This window comes from Arachis duranensis, unplaced genomic scaffold (assembly GCF_000817695.3).
Source record: "Arachis duranensis cultivar V14167 unplaced genomic scaffold, aradu.V14167.gnm2.J7QH unplaced_Scaffold_354585, whole genome shotgun sequence".
Taxonomy (NCBI): Eukaryota; Viridiplantae; Streptophyta; class Magnoliopsida; order Fabales; family Fabaceae; genus Arachis; species Arachis duranensis.
In genome coordinates, this window is record NW_026264911.1 from 929,502 (window position 1) to 952,539 (window position 23,038).

The following is a 23,038-nucleotide window of genomic DNA, read 5'->3' on the forward strand; positions in this document are numbered from 1 at the left end:
TCAGATGCCGACTCGTGGACGCGGTCGCGGGCGAGGTAGAGGTAGGATAGGCACCGGTACACCTGGTCTGGCAGGGAATGATTCATTAGACTTTATGGCTACCCTGGGGAATATGGCTGCAGCTATGTAGGTGACAGCCGAGGCACTGGGTAATGAGATAAACCAGGGTAATCATGGGATGATGAGGATGGCCCTATTACACTTGCTACATTTCTGAAATTTGCTCTTTGACTTTCAGGGGAACCTCAAATCCCACCGTTGTAGATAATTAGATTCAAGCTATGGAACAGGCATTGCAGGCTCAACAGGTTCCTGAAAAGCAATGGGCTAAGTTTGGAACTTATCAGCTGCAAGGTGAGGCTCAGTATTGGTGGCAAGGAACACGACGTATCCTGTAGCCTAATGGTGTTGCGACACCTTGGGAGGTTTTTTGGACAGAGTTTTATAAGAAATACTTTCCTAATTCAGTCAGAAATGGCAAGGAGCTTGAATTGATGCAATTAAAGCAGGGCCAGATAACTGTTACTGAGTATACTAATAGGTTTGAGGAGTTATATCGCTTTTCTCATATCTGTTAAGGTGCACCTGAGGACTTCGCTGAGTGAAAATGTATTAAATAAGAGGAAGGTCTTTGGAGCAATATTCTGAGCTTCATTGCTCCAATGTAAATCAGAGTATTTTCTAAATTAGTGAATAAGAGCAGGGTGGCTGAGAAATGTGTGAGAAAGGTGGCAACAGAGAAAGGAAGTTTGAGGGTGCCTTTTCAGAGGCCTTCAGGGAAGAACTTTGCTCTGAGAGGTAGGAATTTCAAGCGTGGAGACTTTGTTTCGCAGCAGAATTGAGGTTAGGGTAATTATAGAAGGCCGAATACTAATGTGAATCAGGGAAGAAGTTTTGGGAAGCAACCACAGTAGGATCTGAACTGTCAGAAGTGTGGAAAGTATCATCCTGGAGTACTGTGTAGATCAGGACTTGGGGTATGCTATTTTTGTGGACAGCCCGGGTATTTGGCGAATAATTGTCCGGTGAAGAAGAAGTATGAGACTGGTAGGGTACAGCAGCCAGGGAGAGTGTATACCGCTTCTGCAGCAAGTGTTGAGGGATATGAGACACTGATTAGAAGTAACTATGAAATATCTGGCAAAATCTTAAATGCTTTATTTAATTCAGGAGCAACTCATTAATTTATTGCATTTGAAAAGGCTAATGAGTTAGGATTGAGAATGGTGGTTTTAGGTTATGATTTGAAAGTGCATAATGCTGCTCATGAAGCTATGGTGACTGATGATCGAATTTTTGACGGTTTAGAATTTCCCAAATGAAATCTCGTTGCAAGTATAGTTTCTAAACCAACAATAATCCTTTCATACAAAAGATTGTTTGTCACAAGTAACAAACCCCTAAAATTTATAAACCGAAGTATTTAAACCTCGGGTCGTTCTCCCTAGGAATTGCAATAAAGTGTCTTGTTATTGGTTATGGGGCATATTTTGGGGTTTTTGATGAGAGGCATGAAAGATAAATGGGAAGGAAATTCAAATAACAAAAAGGTCATGGCAAGGTTTGGTAGTCAAGGATCTCTATCCTAATCATTAACCACAACATGAGAATTGGCAAGGATCAATCCCATTAAATCATCCTCTAACTAGTAAAGGAAAGTCAAATGAGCTATATCAATCCAAGTCCATAAGTCCTAACTCTCCACTAATTCAATTAGTGAGAACTAGAGTCAATGGCTCCCGATCATCAATTACTTGCACATTAGTAACTTAAGAGTTCCTAAGTTACCTTCCCAAGCCAAGAACATAAAATTCTACTATAAAATCCAACCAAGCATTTTGACAAACACTTGGAAGGCACAAAAGGAAAGCATAGTAAAATTGCAAGGAAAGTATATCTACACTACTCAATTGCAAGGAATTAAACAACAACAAATCAAAAGAAACACAATTATTATGAATTACCTCAAATTGAATTGAAAGAAAAGAGAAGGAACAAGAGTAGATCTACAACTAAGCATAGAAGCAACATAAAGGAAATTACAACAAAAGAATACAGGAATGAAGAATGTAAGAACAGGGAATTGAGAAGTAGAAGAGAACATGAATTAAAACCTAGATCTAGAAATTCTAATCTAAACCTAATCCTAATTCTATAGAGAAGTGAGAGCTTCTCTCTCTAAACTAACTAATCCTAATCCTAATGTGTGTAAAATGATGGAATCCCCATTTTCTCTTCAATTCTTGGCCCTTTTAAAGCACTTTGGCGCCAAAGTTGGTTGCCAACTGGGCCCCATAGCCTCTCAGAATTTGCTGGGTGCATTTTCACTTAAAAATCATGTGCCAGCATCGACGCGAACGCGTATAGTGCGCGTGCGCGTCCCTTGAGTTCTCGAGATCCACGTGTGTGCGTCCAGTGCGCGTGTGCATGGATAGATGCACCCAAATCTTTGGCTTTTTCCATGTGTTCTCCACTTTGCATGCTTTCCTCTTCACTCCTTTGATCCATTCCTAGCCTTTTCAACCAGAAATCACTAACACACACATCAAGGCATCTAGTGGAAACAAAGGTGAATAAAGATTATCAAATTAAAGATCTAAAAGCATATTTTCACACTTAGGCACAAATTAAGGGAGAATCACAAAACCATGCTATTTCCTTGGATAAATGTGGGTAAAAGCTATAAAGTCCCCTAAATGAAGCACAAGATAAATCCTAAAAATGGGGTTTATCAACCTCCCCACACTTAAACCAAACATGTCCTCATGCTTAAACCAAGAGAGAACAAAGGATATCAACACTTATTCAATGTGAATAAACTATATGCATACTAAACTATATGCGACTATCTACATGAATGCAAGTGCTGGGTCAAAATAATTCAATTCCCAAGAGACATGTATGAGCTTAAGGGCTAAAGCGATAGCAATCAAATCAAATTCACAATTGAATTGAGTTATTAAATATTTTTACAAACTTGCATGAAAAGTAATGATGATAGGTGGAGGCATGTAATTGAGCATCGAACCCTCACCGGAAGTCTTTGCACTCTATTCGCTCGGTGTTTGGGGTTGATTCACTCAATTCTCCCCTAATCATACTCTCCAAGATTTGTTTTTCTTCTAACAATCGACATTTATTTCATGCATGCATACAAATATCTTGAGGTCTTTTCTTTAGGTTATAATGGGGCTAGGGTCACGGTAGGATGCATATTTGGTCAAGTGGACTTGAGATTTGAATCCTTGATTAACCTAGACTTGCCCACCTAACCTATGACAACCTATACAATTAAGTTCTAACCTAGCTACCCATTCCTCACTTTTTCACATACTCATGCATTTCCTTTTTCATTTCACAACACATATGCATTGATTCTTTTTGAACTTTACTTTGGGACATTTTGTCCCATTTTTATTCTTTCTTTTTTTCTTTTTTTCTCTTTTCATTTTTTTCTTTCTTTTTCTATATTTTCTTTCTTTTTATTTTTATTTTGTCTTTCTCTTTTTTCTTTTTCTTTTTGGTGTACTTATATACAAGAACATCAATGCATAAGGTCTAACATTTGATTAATACATGAGTATGTACCCAATTCTCAATATTTACAACAAAAACAAAAAAAACACACCCTTTTTCCCAAACAATGTCCCAAACAATGTCCCACTCTTGAATGATACTCACACACACTAGCCTAAGCTAATCAAAGATCCAAATTGAGGACATTTGTTATTGTTTTGCTTTTAGGCTTTTAATGTGCTAAATTAAGAGCAAGTGGGTTAAGCGTAGGCTCAAAGTGGCTAACAATGGAGGATATGAGGTAAGGCTATTTGGGTAAGTGAGCTAAATGAAACAATGGCCTCAATCATATAAGTGCATGAATACACAAAACAATGGACATAAAAAATCAAATAAATCAAAGATTACAATCATAGGAAGAGAATAATGCACACAAGAAGGGAAAATAAGTGGTTATAAGATGTAACCACACCATTAGGCTCAAAACTCACTAGGTTGTGTGTTCTTAGCTCAAAAACATGATCTACAAAATATATATAATTCAAGCAAGTTCTACGAAAGGTTTTCACTCAATTCAATTGAGGTGTCCTATAGATAGAAATCTTGAAAAATCTCATTATTTTGACTAAGCTTATTATGTATATTTATGCAAGAATTAAGGAAATGAAACTAAAAATCCTAAAAGACCTAAAATGATATGCAAAAGTGTTGGGATTAGGAATTTGTCACCCAAGAATTTTGAACGGTCGGACGACCTCCCCACACTTAAAAGTGTGCACCATCCTCGGTGCATGCTAAGATGAGTAAGCGGGTACTGCGACTCTCTAAGTTGCTACCTTCAGCTGGTCGATCAACCGGTGCTGTGTGTTCTTTCTTCTGCTTCCTTTGTTGCTTATGGTGCATCATATCATGAAAAGTAGAAAATAACACCATAAGGTAAGAAAATACAAAAGCAAGGAAGCATACATTGTTGGAATGAGGTGAATCACTTTGAATAAGGTGAGTGAATAAGTTATGACATTCATAAAAGTAAGTGTGCATCTTAGTTGCGCGCGGTTTAGAGCACACACACTAACATAGAAAGCTCGGTCACTGGTGCACGAAATTGTGATCACACTTTTCACAACTCCGGCTGTCGTCCAATGACTACGTTGAACATCATGTAGACCACTTTGTGGTTGTCAGGCACGCGGATCTTGGTTAAGCGAGTAACGAAGATAGTGGGTGATTGTCACGGGTCACCCCCTTCATTCTAACTTAACTGAATTAAGTACGAGAGTATATCTTGGAGAAGAAATAGGCGTGAATTGAAAGAAAAATAATAGTACTTGCATTAATTCACGAGGAACAGTAGAGCTCCTCACCTTAATCTATGAGGTGTTGAAACTCTACCGTAGAAAATACATAAGAGAAGAAGGTCAAGAGTGATTCCAAGATCAAAAGATGATCCAAAGATGTTCCAAAAGAGAAAAGACATCCAATACAATAGTAGAAAGTGCTATTTATACTAAACTAGTAAACTAGGTTTACAGAAAATGAGTAACTAAGTGCAGATAGTGTAGAAATCTACTTCCGAGGCACACTTGGTGTGTGCTTGGGCTGAGCTTTGAAGCTTTCACATGCATAAGGAATCCTTGGAGTTAAATGCCAGCTTGGATGCCAGTTTGGGCGTTTTACACCAATTCTGGTGCCAGTTCTGGCATTTTACGCTAGAAAAAGGGTCTCTGATGGGTGTTTGGACGCCAATTTGGGCCATCAAATCTCAAGCAAAGTATGGACTATTACACATTTCTGGAAAGCCCAAGATGTCTACTTTCCAACACAATTGAGAGCGCGGAAATTGGGCTTCTATAGCTCAAAAATATTCACTTTGAGTGCAGGAGGGTCTGAATCCAATAGCATCTACAGTCCTTTCTCAGCCTCTGAATCAGATTTTTGCTCAGGTCCCTCAATTTCAGCAAAAAAATACCTGAAATCACAGAAAAATACACAAACTCATAGTGAAGTTAAGAAATGTGATTTTTGTATAAAAATTAATAAAAATATACTAAAAAGTAACTAAAACATACTAAAACTTCCTAAAAATAATGCCAAAAAGCGTATAAATTATCCGCTCATCACAACACCAAGCTTAAACTGTTGTTTGTCCCTAAGCAACTAAAAACAAAATAGGATAAAAAGAAGAGAATATACAATAAATATCAAAATATCAATGAAGCTTAGTTCTAATTAGATGAGCGGGACTAGTAGCTTTTTACTTCTGAACAGTTTTGGCATCTCACTTTATCCTTTGAAGTTCAGAATGATTGGCATCCATAAGAACTCAGATTCAAATAGTGTTATTGATTCTCCTAGTTCAGTATGTTGATTCTTGAACACAGCTACTTATAAGTCTTGGCCGTGACCCTAAGCATCTTGTTTTCCAATATTACCACCAGATACAACAATTTTAACATTCATAAACTTCACTATAAAAAATATGCACTGTTCAATCATTCATTCAGAAAACAAAAAGTATTGCCACCACATCAAAATAATTAAACTAATTTCAAGATAGAATTCAAAATTCATGTAGTTCTTTTTCTTGTGCAAATAGAAACATTTTTTTATTTAAGAAAGGTGAAGGATTCATGGAACACTCAGAGCTTTAAGACATAGACACTAGACACTAATGATCATGTAATAAAGACACAAACATAGACAAAACATAAAGCATAAAAACCAAAAAACAGAAAAATAAGAACAAGGAAATTAAAGAACGGGTCCACCTTAGTGACGGCGGCTTGTTCTTCCTCTTGAAGATCCTATGGAGTGCTTGAGCTCCTCAATATTTCTTCCTTGCCTTTGTTGTTCCTCCCTCATGGCTCTTTGGTCCTCTCTAATTTCATGGAGGATAATAGAGTGCTCTTGGTGTTCCATCCTTAGTTGCTCCATGTTGGAACTCAAATCTCCTAAAGAGGTGCTGAGTTGCTCCCAATAGTTGTATGGAGGAAAATGCATCCCTTGAGGCATCTTAGGGATTTCTTGATGAAGGACTTCCCCATGCTCTTGTTGATGTCCATGAGTGGGCTCTCTTGTTTGCTCCATCCTCTTTTTAGTAAGGGCTTGTCCTCTTCAATGAGGATGTCTTCCTCTATGATAATTCCGGCTGAATTGCATAGGTGACAGATGAGATGAGGAAAGGCTAACCTTGCTAAAGTGGAAGGCTTGTCAGCCACCTTGTATAGTTCTAGAGGTATGATCTCATGAACTTCCACTTCCTCTCCAATCATGATACTATGGATTATAATAGCTCGATCCACAGTTAGTTCGGACTGGTTGCAAGTAGGAATAATTGAGCGTTGGATAAAATCCAACCATCTTCTTGCTACGGGTTTGAGGTCTGGCCTTCTTAGTTGAACCGGCATGCCTTTGGAGTCTCTCCTCCATTGGGCTCCTTCCACACAAATGTCCATGAGGATGAGAATCTCCTCTCATTATTGGCAAGTTGAATGCCAACCTCACAGCTTCCAGACTGAAATCCAAGTATCTCCCCCGAACCATTGTGAGCCAATTCTTTGGGTTTGGGTTCATACTTTGATCATGGTTCTTAGTGATCCATGAATTAGCATATAACTCTTGAACCATTAAGATTCCGACTTGTTGGATGGGGTTGGTGAGAACTTTCCAACCTCTTATTCGAATCTCTTGTCGGATCTCCGGATATTCCCTTCTTTTGAGCTTGAAGGGGACCTCGGGGATCACCTTTCTCTTGCCTTTCCTTTCCTCTTTCTAGAGGTTTCTCTGGTCTTAGGTGCCATTAATGGTTATAGAAAAACAAAAAGCAACACTTTTTCCCACACTAAACTTAAAAGGTTTGCTTGTCCTTGAGCAAAAGAAGAAATAAAGGAGGAGAAGAAGAAGAAATGAAGGAGATGGAGGTGTAAGAGTGGTTCGGCTAAGGGGGGTTGGGAGTGTTTGTGATGTGTGAAAATGAAGGAGAAATAAGGGGTATTTATAGGGTAAGGAGGAGAGGGAATCCGTGTGATAGGGGTTGGATTTGGGAGGCAAATGGTTTAAATTTGAGTGGGTGGGGGTAGGTGAGTTGTATGATCTGAAATAGTGGATGGATGTGAGTGGTGAAGAGATTATGGGGAAAAGGGTAGGATTTGATAGGTGGATAATATTTGGGGAAGAGTGTTATGGAAAGGTGTGAAGAGGAATGAGAGTGAGTTGGGGTAGATAGGGATCCTGTGGGGTCCACAGATCTTGAGGTGTCAAGGATTTCTCATCCTTGTACATTTCTGGTGTTTAAACGCCCTCTGTATGGCATTTATGGCGTTAAACGCCAGGCTGATGCCCCTTTCTGGCGTTAAACGCCTGTCTGGCTACCATTTATGGGGTTTAACACCCAGAATGCTGCCAGACTGGGCATTAAACACCCATTTTGCTATCCTTACTGGTGTTTAAACGCCAGTAAGCTCGTCATCTAAGGTGTGCTATTTTTTTATGCTATTTTTGATTCCTGCTTTAATGCTATAGCTGTTTTTGTGACTCCACATGATCATCAACCTAAAGAAGATATATAATAACAATGGAAAATAAAATGAAAAAGTAATTAATATAGATAAATAAAATTAGGTTGCCTCCCAATAAGCACTTTTTAATGTCAATAGCTTGACAGGAAGCTCTTACAGAGCTTCACAGATGCTCAGAGTAAGGTTGTTGCCTTCCAACACCAAACTTAGAAGTTGAGTGTGAGGGCTCTGTCTAACTCTGTATTGAGAGAAGCTTTTCATGCTTCTTCTCAATGTTTACAGAAGAAGATCCTTGAGTCTTAAACACAAGGTAGTCCTCATTCAATTGAAGGACTAACTCTCCTCTGTCTATATCAATCACAGTCCTTGCTATGGCTAGGAAGGGTCTTCCAAGGATGATGGATTCATCCTCATCCTTCCCAGTGTCTAGGATTATGTAGTCAGCAGGGACGTAAAGGCCTTCAACCTTCACAAAGACATCCTATACAAGTCCATATGCCTGTTTCATTGATTTGTCTGCCATCTCTAGTGGGATTCTTATAGCTTGTACCTCAAAAATTCCTAGTTTCTCCATTACAGAAAGTGGCATGAGGTTGATACCTGACCCTAGGTCACACAGAGCCTTTTCAAAGTTCATGCTGCCTATGGTGCAAGGTATTAATAACTTTCCGGGATCTAGTTTCTTTTGATGTAATGTCTACTGAATCCATGTATTCAGTTCATTGATGAGCAATAGAGGTTCATCCTTCCAAGTCTCATTAACAAATAACTTGGTATTCAACTTCATGATTACTCCTAGATACTGAGAAACTTGCTCTTCAACAGTGTCTTCGTCCTTGTCAAAGGAAGAATATTCATCAGAGCTCATGAATGACAATAGTAAGTTCAATAGAATCTCTATGGTCTCTGTATGATCCTCAGATTCCTCTGGTTCTTCAATAGGGAACTTATTATTGGTCAGTGGACGTCCCTTGAGGCCTTTCTCACTGGGAATCACTGCCTTTTCACTCTCTCCAGGTTCGGTCATTTTGGTTATAGTTATGGCCTTGCATTCTCTTTTGGGATTCTCTTCTCTATTGCTTGCGAGAGTACTAGGAGGAGTTTCAGTAACTCTTTTACTCAGCTGACCCACTTGTGCCTCCAAATTTCTGATGGAGGACATTGTTTCATTCATGAAACTGAGAGTGATTTTAGATAGATCAAAAACTCTGTTTGCTAAGCCAGAGAGGCTTTGCTCATAATTCTCTGTCTGTTGATGAGAAGATGATGGAAAAGGTTTGCTATTGCCAAACTTATTTCTTCCACCATTATTGTTGTTGAAGCCTTGTTGAGGCTTCTATTTATCCTTCCATGAGAAATTTGGATGATTCCTCCATGAAGGATTATAGGTGTTTTCCTAGGATTCTCCCATGTAATTCACCTCTTCCATTGCAGGATTCTCAGGGTCATAAGCTTCTCCTTCAGAGGAGTCTTCTTTAGCACTACCGGATGCAGCTTGCAATCCAGTTAAATTCTAAGAAATTGTATTGACTTGCTGAGTCAATATTTTGTTCTGAGCCATTAATGGCATTCAGAGTATTAATCTCAAGAACTCTTTTCTTCTGAGTCATCCCATCATTCACAGGATTTCTTTCAGATGAAGAGATTTGCCAGTAGAATGGTCCAATGATATTTTGGACAATTCAGACAGACCATCATAGAATATACATATAATGCTCCATTCTGGAAGCATGTCAGAAGGACACCTTTTGGTTAATTGCTTGTATCTTTTCCAAACTTCATAGAGGGATTCACCTTCCTTCTGTTTGAAGGTTTGGACTTCCACTCTAAGCTTGCTCATCTTTTGAGGTGGAAAAAATTTGGTCAAGAAAGCATTGACCAACTTTTTCCAAGAGTTCAGGCTTTCTCTAGGTTGTGAGTCCAACCATATCCTAGCTCTGTCTCTTATAGCAAAAGGGAAAAGCATAAGTCTGTAGACCTCGGGATCAACCCCATTTGTCTTTACAGTATCATAGATCTGCAAGAATTCAGCTAAGAACTGATGAGGATCTTCCGATAGAAGTCCATAAAACTTGCAATTCTACTGCATTAGAGAAACTAATTGAGGCTTAAGCTCAAAGTTGTTTGCTCCAATGGCAGGAATTGAGATGCTTCTTCCATAGAAGTTGGAAGTTGGTGCAGTATAGTCACCAAGCATCTTCCTTGCATCTCTAACATTGTTGTTGGGTTCGGCTGCCATGTCTGCTTCTTTTTCGAAATTCTCTGTAAGGTCCTCTCCAGGGTGTTACAGTATAGAGATTCCTTGATGTGTCAGAAAAAAAGAAGAATAGAGGAATAAGGTAAAGAGAGAGAATAAGAAGAATTCGAACACAAAGGGAGAAAGAGGGTTCGAATTATAAGTAGAGGAGAAATGTTAGCAAATAAATAGAAAGAGATGAAAGAGAATATTCGAAAATTAAAACTAAAACAATTAGTTAATTAAAAAGATTTTTGAAAAAGTGGTTAGTGATTTTCGAAAATTGGAAGTGGAAAAGTGGTTAGGTGGTTTTGAAAAAGATAAGCAAGAGTAATTAGTTCAAAAAGATTTAAAAATAATTTTGAAAAGATAAGAAGTTAGAAAAAAGATTTTAAAATCAAAATTTAAAAAGATATGATTGAAAAAGATTTGATTTTTAAAATTGATGACTTGACTAAGAAGAACTTAAAAGATATGATTCTAAAATTCAAAGATTGAACCTTTCTTAACAAGAAAGTAACAAACTTGCAATTTTTTGAATCAAAAAATTAATTGTTAGCAAGGATTTTTGAAAATGTGGAAAGATAAGATTTTAAAATTATGAATTAAAATATGAAGATTTGAAAACAATTTGAATTGGAAATGAAATTACCTCCCTTGTGTCATCCTGGCGTTAAACACCCAGAATGAATATCATTGTGGGCGTTTAACGCCCATGTGGCTGCCTCTTTGGGCATTTAATGCCTAGCCAGATACCCTGACTGGCGTTAAATGCCAGGAATCCTTCTTTACTGGGCATTTTTCTAAACACCCAGAATGATGCCATTTCTGGCGTTAAATGCCCAGAATGCTGCCCATTCTGGCGTTTAACGCCCAGAATGATAGCTTTACTGGCGTTAAACATCCAGAATGATAGCCATTCTGGTGTTTAACGCCCAAAGTGTCTCTTTACTGGCGTTTTATTACCAGTGAGCTCTTTTTCTCTGTGATTCTTCTTCTTTATGTTCTGAATCTTCATTTCTCTGTATTATTTACTTGAAAAGATATATATTTTTTATTTTTTTGAATTTTTAATAAGGGGAGAGAAAAATACAAAATGACTCAAAACATAAGAATTTAAGATCAAACCACTAATGCATGTAAGAACACTTTGAATGTCAAGATGAACACCAAGAACACTTTGAAGATCATGATGAACATCAAGAATATATTTTTGAAAATTTTTAAGAAAAGAGAGACATGCAAGACACCAAAATTAGAAATTTTGAATGTTTAGACACTATGAATTCGAAAATGCATATGAAAAACAACATAAAACACAAAACAAGAAAATCATGAGATTGAACAAAGGAAATCATCAAGAACAACCTGAAGATCACAGAAGAACACAATGCATATATTTTCGAAAACTTAAGAAAATCAGAAACATGCAATTGACACCAAACTTAAAATTTGACACTAGACTCAAACAAGAAACACATAAATTCTTTTGGTTTTTATGATTTTTTAAAAAAAAAAATTTGTATTTTTTTTGAAAATAAAAATAAAAAGCTTAAACATAAAATAAAATTACCCAATCTAAGCAACAAGATGAATCGTCAGTTGTCTAAACTCGAACGATCCCCGGTAACGGCGCCAAAAACTTGGTGCACGAAATTGTGATCACACTTTTCACAATTCCGCACAACTAACCAGCAAGTGCACTGGTTCATCCAAGTAATACCTTACGTGAGTAAGGGTGGATCCCACGGAGATTGACGGCTTGAGGCAAGTTATGGTCATCTTGTAAATCACAGTCAGGTGGATTCAGATGGTTATGAGAATTTGATAATTAAAAGATAAATAAAACGGAAAATAACATAGAGATACTTATGTAATTCATTGGTGGGAATTTCAGATAAGCGTTTGGAGATGCTTTGTTGCTTCTGAACCTCTGCTTTCCTATTGTCTTCATCCAATCCTACGTCCTCCCTTCCATGGCAAGCTGTATGATCCTTGATTTAAGAGGATTTTGTCGTGTCGGTATAGAATTTCCCAATTAAATTCTCGTTGCAAGTATAGTTCTACACCAACAAATAATTCTCCCAATCAAAAATTTTGATTTGTCACAAGTACAAACCCCAATGAAAATTAACCGAAGTATTTAAACTCCGGGTCATCTCATGAGGATTGTAATGAAGTGTATGCTTATTGGCTATAAAGGGGAAAAGGGGGATTGATTTATAAAAGGGCAATAAAATAAGTGGACAAGAAAGTAGATGGCAAGAAAAGTAAATCAAGCAAGTAACTAAAGAGAGCAAGTAATCAAAAGAGACATCCATGACAAGGATTGAGAATATAGGCTTTCTATCCTAGTCATACGATGATTAATTCATCCTATTTAGTCAACTCCAACAAATGGAAGAAGGTATCATGTTATCTTCACATAGGGAGAACGTCAAACAAGACTAATCAATCATATCACAATAATAAACAAGAATTTATCTTTTAGATCACCAACATTAGTTGGGTTTTCATGACTCAAGATTGCCTAATTACTCTTTCCAAGCCAAGAATGCTCAAAATCTACTCTAACATCCTTCCAAGAATTTTGTCAAACACTTGGAAGGCATACAAGAAAAGCATGGTAAATTGCAAGGAAAGATAAAATCTAACAACTACCAATTGCAAGGAAAATGAGATCACGACTCAAATCAACAATAAAAGAACATCAAACATTAAATTGCACTAAAAGTAAATCAAATCCAACAAGAGCATCCATGAACATAAAAGAGAAATTAACATGAAAACTAAGAGAATCAAATAGTAGGAACAAGAAATCATAAAAGAAACAAGATGAAAACATGTAATTGAATCTAGATCTAAGATGGAAATTTCCTAAACCTAACCTAATTCTAGAGAGAAGAGGGAGCTTCTCTCTATGAACTAACCTACATGATGCCAAAACTACAAAACAATTGCTCCCCCTTTGCTTGGGCATCAATTCTGCATGAAATACACTCAGAAACAGGTTGTAATTGGGCCTGGGCTGCTCAGAAATCGCCCCCATTGTTTTGCCTTTAAGTGAGTCACGTGAGAGTATTGGCACGTACGCGCCATGTGCGCGTGCGGGTTGATTGAATATTTCCTCATCCGCGTGGATGTGTCATGTACGCGTGCGCGTCTCTATGTGAAATTACTTTTGCGCGTGCGCGCCTTGTACGTGTGCGCGCCCATCGATGCATTCCCAATTCTTGTTTCCTCATGCATTCTCCACTTTTCATGCTTTTCTCCTCATTTCTTCCATCCGATACTTGACTTCTGAACCTGAAATCACTCAACAAACACATCAAGGCATCGAATAGAATTAAAGTGAGTTAAAATCACCAATTTAAGGGCCTGAAAAGCATGTTTTTACATTTAAGCACAATTCAAGGGAGAATTACAAAACCATGCTATTTTATCGAATAAATGTGGGAAAAGATGAATAAATCCCCTAAAATAAGCATAAGATAAACCACGAAATTGGGGTTTATCAATCCTCTCAGTGAAAATAGTCCGGCTACGGTTTCTGTACGGCTTATCAACTATCGGATTTCTCGTCGGTTCTGACTTGTGTCGGAATAATCTCCCTTGATCCTTTTGCACACTATCACTGCGCCCAACAGTCGTGAGTTTGGATCTCTGGAATGCTGTCTATTGGTTCTAGCTTATACCACGAAGGTTCTAATCACAAATTTGGATGCTCTGTTGTCAGGAGAGATGATGCGAATCCGTGGATCAGAGACCCAGGAGAATATACTCCGACTGTCGTCCAATGACTACATTGAACATCATATAGACCGCTTTGTGGTTGTCAGGCACGTGGATCTTGTTTAAGCGAGTAACGAAGATAGTGGGTAATTGTCATGGGTCAACCCCTTCATTCTGACTTAACTGAATTAAGTACGAGAGTATATCTTGGAGAAAAAATAGGCATGAATTGAAAGAAAAATAATAGTACTTGCATTAATTCATAAGGAACAGTAGAGCTCCTTACCTTAATCTATTAGGTGTACAAACTCCACTGTAGAAAATACATAAGAGAAGAAAGTCTAGGCATGGCCGAATGGCCAGCCTCCCAAGAGTGATCCCAAGATCAAAAGATGATCCAAAGATGTTCCAAAAGAAAAAAGACCTCCAATACAATAGTAGAAAGTGCTATTTATACTAAATAGGTAAACTAGGTTTACAGAAAATGAGTAACTAAGTACAGATAGTGCAGAAATCCACTTTCGGGGCCCACCTGGTATGTGCTTAGGCTGAACTTTGAAGCCTTCACTTGCATAGGCCATCCTTGGAGTTAAACACCGGCTTGGATGCCAGTTTAGGCATTTAACTCCAGTTTTGGGGCCAGTTCCGGCGTTTTACGCCAGAAAAGGGTCTCTGGTGGGCATTTGAACGCCAATTTGGGCCATCAAATCTCGGGCAAAGTATGGATTATTATACATTTCTGGAAAGCCCAAGATGTCTACTTTCCAATGCAATTGAGAGCACGCCAACTGGGCTTCTATAGCAACGGAAAATCCACTTCGAGTGCAGGAGGGTCAGAATCCAACAGCTTCTGCAGTCTTTTCTCAGCCTCTGAATCAGATTTTTGCTGAGGTCCCTCAATTTCAGCCAGAAAATACCTGAAATCATAGAAAAATACACAAACTCATAGTAAAATCCAGAAATGTGATTTTTTCAAAAAATTATTAAAAATATACTAAAAAGTAACTAAAACATACTAAAACTACCTAAAACAATACCAAAACCGTATAAATTATCCGCTCATCAGTCACAATTGCACAAAAAGGAACATGCACCTCACTCATCCTAATGTGCTTAAAGTACTTTAAACTTGTAGTTTAAGAAAACCAAACAAGCGATAAAGAAGCATGAAAGCATTCAAGCAATATATATGGATGCATATGATCAAGAAGCCCAATGTATTAAGGTAAATGCACAACATCCACAATCAATAAATTGCCTAATCAAAGAAAATGATTCAAATCGCATGGTGGCCAAATCATGCAATTCAAGAAGATTTAGAATGCTTGAAGGCAATGTCATTCACTTGGTATTCACAAAAGTTAAACATGAATAACTCAAAACCAAGTACGGAATTGTGACCTCAACAATAGAATCCAACAATGAGAATTAACAAAGATGATGTTAAAATAACATACTACCAATGATTAGAAGCAATGAACGGTAAACAAGATTAGTAATCCAATACTTAGTATGAAAAAGAGAAGAAGAAATGAAAATTTAACTAATTAAATAACTAACTAACTACCTAACTAAAAAATATGGTTATAATTGGTGTTTGGAAGTGTTGGATGAGGGGTAGGGGAGGGGAAGAAGAAAGGAGAAGGAAAGAAATGGAAAGAAGATGAGAAAAGAAGAGTGTTGAGAAAAGGTGATCCACGCGTACGCGTCTTGTGCGCGTGCGTGTGGGTGGTGGTGAAATGGGACGCGACGCGTATGCGTATGTCACGCGTACGCGTGGGTTGTGCTAGAGAGAATCGACGCGTATGCGTGATGTACGCGTACGCATGAGTTGGTTTGTGCCAGAGGCATAATGTTCGCGCGATGCAGGCGCAACTCTCGGGTCAATGTTTGGAGGGGTGAAACTTCCACATCCACACGTACAAGTCATGTAGGCGTGCGCGTGGATGGGTGAAAATGCTTGGGGCACGCGTATGCGTACATCGCGTGTACGCGTGGATTGGTGCTCTATTTTTCAAAATTTGTCTATGTTTTTGCACCAAACCAAGCATTCCAAACCTCCAAAGAGCTACCAAAACACCATAAAACCTTATTTAACATACTAAACTACCAACAAAACTCAACCAACTAAACAAAACATGCAATTAAACTAATTTTACCAATATTTAAAAAAGAGAAAATGAAAAGATTTTACCATGGTGGGGTCTCTCCGACCTGGCACTTTTGTTTATTGTCCTTAAGTTGGACTTATGGGGAGCTCCTCTCAAGGTGGCTTGTGCTTAAATTCATATTGGAACATCCTTTAATGCTTGAGTCTTCAATAAGCTCCATTCTTCAAAATTACTATCTTCAAGCCTTGATGGAGTTCTCTACAAACCATGGGCTCCCAAAGTTGATCCTCATGTATTTCCGGATCCCATATCTTATTTCCACACCCATCTTCAAGTTAATTATCATTATTCTATATGGGTGGTAGACAAGGTGAACTCTCAATAAAGTGACCAAACATCATCCTAGACCCAAGCAATCTAGTTCTACACCAAACATTGCAATTGAGCTTTGAACATGTAACCATAGTGAACCTAGAATGATATTTCCAACCACTAACCATCTCCTTTTTACTCTTAAAGCCACAAATATGTCTAAGTTGTCCATCCGTCTCAAGTAAACCATATTTAAGAGGGGTAATAAAGCTTATGTATAAGGAATTTACCCATTTGAATTAAAGGATGGATGGTGATGGCTTGGGGAGAGGTATTTCCAGTGTCCTTGCAAGTTCTACTCCCTTATGTTCTTCCTTGACCACTTCCACCTCTTCACGAACTTCTTCACTTTCAATCCTTTGTTCATCAATCTCATCTAACTCTTCTATATCAATCAAATCATAAATGGGAGGATTAGAGAAATCTACCTCCACATTGCTTCCTATCTCATTGGGAGAAGATTCTTCAAATTCAAAGGATTTTTCACCAAGAAGATTGGATGCATGATCTTTATCACCAAGGGAACTCAATTCTTGCTTCATTCCCTCCAAGTCTTCATTCAAAATTTGTTTTAGAGGTTGTGCACATTCCTCCTCAACATCAAATTCAATCTTGGAGGAACTTTCCATGATTTTAGCTTCCCATGGAGGTTCCGTATCTCCTAACTCTTCAATCACTTCTTCTTTTTCTTCAATAATCATAGGTTTCTCTACTTGTTCTAACACAACGTAGAAATTCCTCCTTCTTCACCGGAGTTTCTAATCTCTCCTTCATGCTATACTCTTCCTTGGATTTTTCACATGTAGCTATGGGAGTTCCTTGAATATTCAAGCATTGGGAGGCTAATCGGCTTACTACCTTGGTCAAGGTAGCTATAAATTGTTGCACATCCCTTTTCATTTCATCTTTCCCTTGAAGAAGAACACCAAGGGTTTCATCCATTAGAGATTGGGGTGGATAGGAGAGTTTATTATTTTGGAGAAAGGATTTATGATAGAAAGGTGGTTCTTCTTGGTAAGGGTGTGAAGGTGGTGGATCTTAGAAGTAATTACATTGGAATTCGGGTGGTTCTATGTATGGCTCATAGGTTCGAAAGGTGGTTGGTGTGATGGATATGGATTAGGGTCATATGGAGGTGTTTGGTAAAAAGAGGCTTGTGAGTATGGTTGAGGGCTATGTTGAGGACATGGCTCATAGGCATATGGTGGTGGTTCTTGAAAGTCACAAGGAGATTCACCATAGCCATTTAATTGGTATGCATCATAGAATGACTCATGTTCATAGTGCATTGGTGGAGGTTGTTGCCATGAGGATTGATCATATGCATATAGCTCCTCCCACCTTTGGTTGTCCCATCCTTGATACATATCTTCATTGAAATCTTCATTTCCTACAACATATTTAGAACCAAACTTATAGCTAAAGTGAGAATTCATAATGGAAAGAAAAAATAAGAAACAAAAGCTAATAAGAAATGATGAAACAAAGTCCTAAACCTAGCAAAAAGCTAACAAGCAATCCAAAAATCAAGTTATTCACAATATTCACATATATACAATAACCAATAATATAACACCATTGCAATTCCCCGGAAACGGCGCCATTTTGATGATCGGATTTTTGACGGTTTAAAATTTCACAAATAAAATCTCATTGCAAGTATAGTTTCTAAACCAACAATAATCCTTTCATACAAAAGATTGTTTGTCACAAGTAACAAACCCCTAAAATTTATAAACCGAAGTATTCAAACCTCGGGTCATTCTCCCTAGGAATTGCAATAAAGTGTCTTGTTATTGGTTATGGGGCATATTTTGGGGTTTTTGATGAGAGGCATGAAAGATAAATGTTAAGAAAATTCAAATAACAAAAAGGTCTTGGTAAGGTTTGGTGGTCAAGGATCTCTATCCTAATCACTAACCACAACATGAGAATTGGCAAGGATCAATCCCATTAAATCATCCTCTAACTAGTAAAGGAAAGTCAAATGAGCTATATCAATCCAAGTCCATAAGTCCTAACTCTCCACTAATTCAATTAGTGAGAACTAGACTCAACGGCTCCCGATCATCAATTACTTGGACATTAGTAACTCAAGAGTTCCTAAGTTACCTTCCAGAGCTAAGAACATAAAATTCTACTCTAAAATCTAACCAAGCATTTTGACAAACAAATGGAAGGCACGAAAGGAAAGCATAGTAAAATTGCAAGGAAAGTATATCTACACTACTCAATTGTAAGGAATTAAACAACAACAAATCAAAAGAAACACAATTATTATGAATTACCTCAAATTGAATTGAAAGAAAAGAGAAGGAACAAGAGTAGATCTACAACAAAGCATAGAAGCAACATAAAGGAAATTACAACAAAAGTATAAAAGAATGATGAATGTAACAACAGGGAATTGAGAAGTAGAAGTAGAAGAGAACATGAATTAAAACCTAGATCTAGAAATTCTAATCTAAACCTAATCCTAATTCTAGAGAGAAGTAAGATCTTCTGTCTCTAAACTAACTAATCCTAATCCTAATGTGTGTAAAATGATGGAATCCCCCTTTGCTCTTCAATCCTTGGCCCTTTTAAAGCACTTTGGCACCAAAGTTGGTTGCCAACTGGGCCCCACAGCCTCTCATAATTCGCTAGGCACATTTTCACTTAAAAATTATATTCCAGCATGGACGCGTATGTGTACAGTGCGCGTGCGCGTCCCTTCAGTTCTCGAGATCCACGCGTGCGCGTCCGGTGTACGTGCGCGTGGATAGATGCACCCAAATCTTTGGCTTTTTCCATGTGTTCTCCACTTTGCATGCTTTCCTCTTCACTCCTTCGATCCATTCAAAGACTTTTCAACTGGAAATCACTAACACACACATCAAGGCATCTAGTGGAATCAAAGGTGAATAAAGATTATGAAATTAAAGATCTAAAAGCATGTTTTCAAACTTGGGCACAAATTAAGGGAGAATCACAAAACCATGCTATTTCCTTGGATAAATGTGGGTAAAGGGTTATAAAGTCCCCTAAATGAAGCACAAGATAACTCCTAAAAATGGGGTTTATCAGTGACTAGGTTAGGATGTCCACAAGTTCCATTTCGAATACAACAGCGTGAATTTGTGCATGATTTGATTTGTTCACCGATGACTGGTCTTGATCTCATCTTGGGATTGGATTGGTTATCCAAGAATCATGTTTTGCTTGATTATTTTGAGAAGTCAGTACAGTTTATGCCATAAGGGTCAAAAGCACCGGTTGTGGTGAACAGTTACTATTTGAACTCTGTGATAGTAAATTGTTCTGGAATTGAATGTCATGGAATTATGTTATTAACTGCCATAGTATTAGGTGATGATCAGAGTTTAGAGCAGATTCCGATTGTATGTGAATTTTCAGATGTGTTTTCGGATGATATTAATGAATTCCCACCTTACCAGAAGGTTGAATTCGCAATTGAGTTGGTGCCTGGAGCCGGTCCGATTTTGATTACTCCTTATAGAATGTCACCTTTAGAAATGGCTAAACTAAAAGCTCAGTTGGAAGATCTATTGGGTAAGCATTTTTTTTGACCAAGTGTTTATTCGTAGGGAGCGCCAGTGTTACTGGTAAAGAAGAAGGACGAGAGTATACACTTGGGCGTCAATTATCGGCAATTGAATAAGATCGCTGTGAAGAATAAATATTCGCTGCCTAGAATCGACAACCTAATGGATCAGTTACAAGGTGCCAGTGTGTTTTCTAATATTGATTTGCGATCAGCGTATCATCAGATAAGGGTTAGAGATGAAGATATTCCAAAAACTACTTTCAGGACATGTTATGGTCATTATGAGTATACGGTGATGTCTTTTGAATTGACTAATGCTTCGGCAGTATTCATGGATTATATGAACAGGAATTTCTGGCTGTACCTAGACAAGTTTGTTATTGTTTTCATTGATGATATTCTTGATTACTCAAAGAGTGAGGAGGAGCATGCTGACCACTTGCAAAATGTGCTGCGAATTCTGAGAGACAGGAATTATATGCTAAGTTATCTAAATGCGAGTGCTGGAAGAGTGAGGTGAAGTTTCTCGGTCGCGTAATCAGCAAGCAGGGAATAGCTATGGATCCTGCTAAGGTAGAAGCAGTGATGAATTGGGAGCGACCAACTTTAGTGACGGAGATCAGGAGTTTCCTTGGTTTGGTGGAGTATTATCAGAGATTCATTAAGGGATTTTCACAGCTCGCATTACCTTTAACTAAGTTGACTAGGAAGGATACGTCTTTTTCCTGGACTCCAGAGTGTGAGGAGAGTTTTCAAGCATTGAAGCACATGTTGACTACTGCACCCGTGTTGGTATTGCCTGAACCAAGTGAACCATTTGAAGTGTACTGTGATGCATCATTAAAGGGTATGGGGTGCATTCTAATGCAGCATCAAAATGTTGTGGCATATGCCTCACGGAAGTTAAGGCCGCATGGGATAAACTACCCGACTCACAACTTAGAGCTTGCTGCTGTTGTGTTTGCTTTGAAAATTTTGAGGCATTATCTCTATGGCGTTAAGTTTTATGTCTTCTCAGACCATAAGAGTTTGAAGTATCTCTTTGAGTAGAAAGAATTGAATATGCATCAGAGGAGGTGGATGGAGCTTTTGAAAGATTATGATTTCAAATTGAATTACCATCCAGGAAAAGTGAACATTGTGGCAGACACCTTGAGCCGGAAGTCTTTGTATGCAGCTTGGATGATGCTATAGGAAGAAGAATTATTAAAGGCATTTCAAGGTTTGAACCTAGAAGTTAGGAAAGAATCTGGAATTCTGTGTTTGAGTCAGTTGCAGATTTTAAGTGATTTTAAATCAGAACTTCTGAAGGCTCATCGAGATAGTGAAGCGTTACGTAAGGTATTACCAGCGGTTGAATAGGGAAAATAGTGGAGAGTGTTAGAAGGTCAGGATGGTTTGTGGAGGTCCAAGAACCAGATCGTTGTTCCAAATATCGGAGACCTGCGACAAAGTATCTTGAAGGAAGCTCAAAAGAGCGGGTTCTCAATTCATCCTGGAAGCACCAAAATGTACCAAGATCTGAAAGCGTTGTTCTGGTGGCCAGGAATGAAGAATGATGTGGCATTGCATGTATCTAAATGTTTAACGTGTCAGAAGGTTAAGATCGAGTATCAGAGAGCATCAGGGACCCTTCAGCTTTTAGAAATTCCACAATGGAAATGGGAGAGTATTGCAATGGATTTTGTGACAGGTTTGCCTAGAACCCGATCTGGTTGTGACGCTATTTGGGTAGTTATGGATTGACTCACAAAATCAACTCACTTTCTTCCCATTCGAATAAGTTGTACAATGGAGGAATTAGCTCGAACGTATATCAAAGAGATTGTTAGATTGCATGGCATGTCTTCTACCATTATATCTGACAGAGATTCTTGTATCACATCAAGGTTCTGGGGAGCCTTTCAGCGTGCATCTGGGACTCAGTTGAGTTTGAGTACTGCATATCACCCTCAGACAAATGGTCAATCAGAAAGAACCATTCAGACCTTGGAGGATATGCTAAGAGCTTGTGTTTTGGACCAGCCGGCAAGCTGGGATCGGTATATGCCATTAGTGGAGTTTGCTTATAACAATAGCTACCATGCGAGCATCGAAATGGCTCCATATGAGACTCTGTATGGCAGGAAATGTCAATCTTCGCTATGTTGGTATGAAACTGGAGAAAGAAGTTTATTAGGGCCTGAGATGATAGTTGAAACTATTGAGCAGATAAAGAAGATTTGTAGCCGAATGCTTATAGCCTAGAGCCGTAAGAAAAGTTACGCTAATCAAAGGCGAAAGCCTTTGGAGTTTGAAGAAGGGAGTATGTCTTTCTGAAGGTTATACCTGTAACGACCCAATTTTCAGTACGCCTAGGACACACCGAAAACTGAGTGCTACCAATTTGTCATCCTATTTATTATCTATTATTTATTATACGAGCTTGATTCATTGTTAAAAATGTAGTTAGTTTGCGAGGTACTTTTTTTTGAAAACGTTTGAATTAATAAACAGAATCATTTATAATCAATTCACAAATAATAATAGATAAAATAGTTATATACAACCACACATAAATACATCACAAGTAATAGACAACATTCGGTGATTTAGCCTTTATTAGAGTATAGACTATTAGTTAGAACACCCTTAGATATAGCTAGATAATAACTATATACATATATATACATACAACGTCCCAGGCCCTGACCTGTTCAAGAAATCCCTAAGCTGGCACCCAGGCTAGCCTAGACTCTATACTCACCGAGTCCCTCTAAACTACTAAAGTGAGGGAAAGTACGTTCTAAGTCTTCAAAATTCAAGTAAGGTAGAACGTCATCAAAAAACGGAACATCATCTACTCCTCCTCCACACGATCAGACAGTGCCATATGACATCTCTCTAGTACGTCATCAAGTATCCACACAACAGGAGTCTCGTACACAAGATTTAGGTTAAAGTTCACGTACAAACGGGGTGGAGACATTGGTTGGTCTCACAGTATATACATATACAAAAAGAAAGA

General features: G+C 38.1%; 1 protein-coding gene across 1 annotated transcript; it reads left to right on the forward strand.

Annotated features, from left to right (window-relative positions):
- The first annotated feature begins 281 nt into the window (after positions 1–281).
- LOC127744454 (uncharacterized) lies at positions 282–20,551 on the forward strand. The gene is made up of 7 exons (XM_052256599.1): positions 282–354; positions 469–541; positions 704–798; positions 885–940; positions 999–1,122; positions 19,827–19,945; positions 20,072–20,551. The coding sequence occupies exons 1-7, from the start codon at positions 282–284 to the stop codon at positions 20,549–20,551; spliced, it is 1,020 nt and encodes a 339-aa protein (XP_052112559.1).
- The last annotated feature ends 2,487 nt before the right edge of the window (positions 20,552–23,038 follow it).

Bases quoted from the DNA above. Each gene is read 5' to 3' on its own strand.
- LOC127744454 (XM_052256599.1), top strand. From the start codon at position 282: ATGGAACAGGCATTGCAGGCTCAACAGGTTCCTGAAAAGCAATGGGCT. The intron at 542-703 runs GTTTGAGGAGTT...GAATAAGAGCAG, and splicing joins GTTACTGAGTATACTAATAG to GGTGGCTGAGAAATGTGTGA. The intron at 941-998 runs GTATCATCCTGG...TTTTGTGGACAG, and splicing joins AACTGTCAGAAGTGTGGAAA to CCCGGGTATTTGGCGAATAA.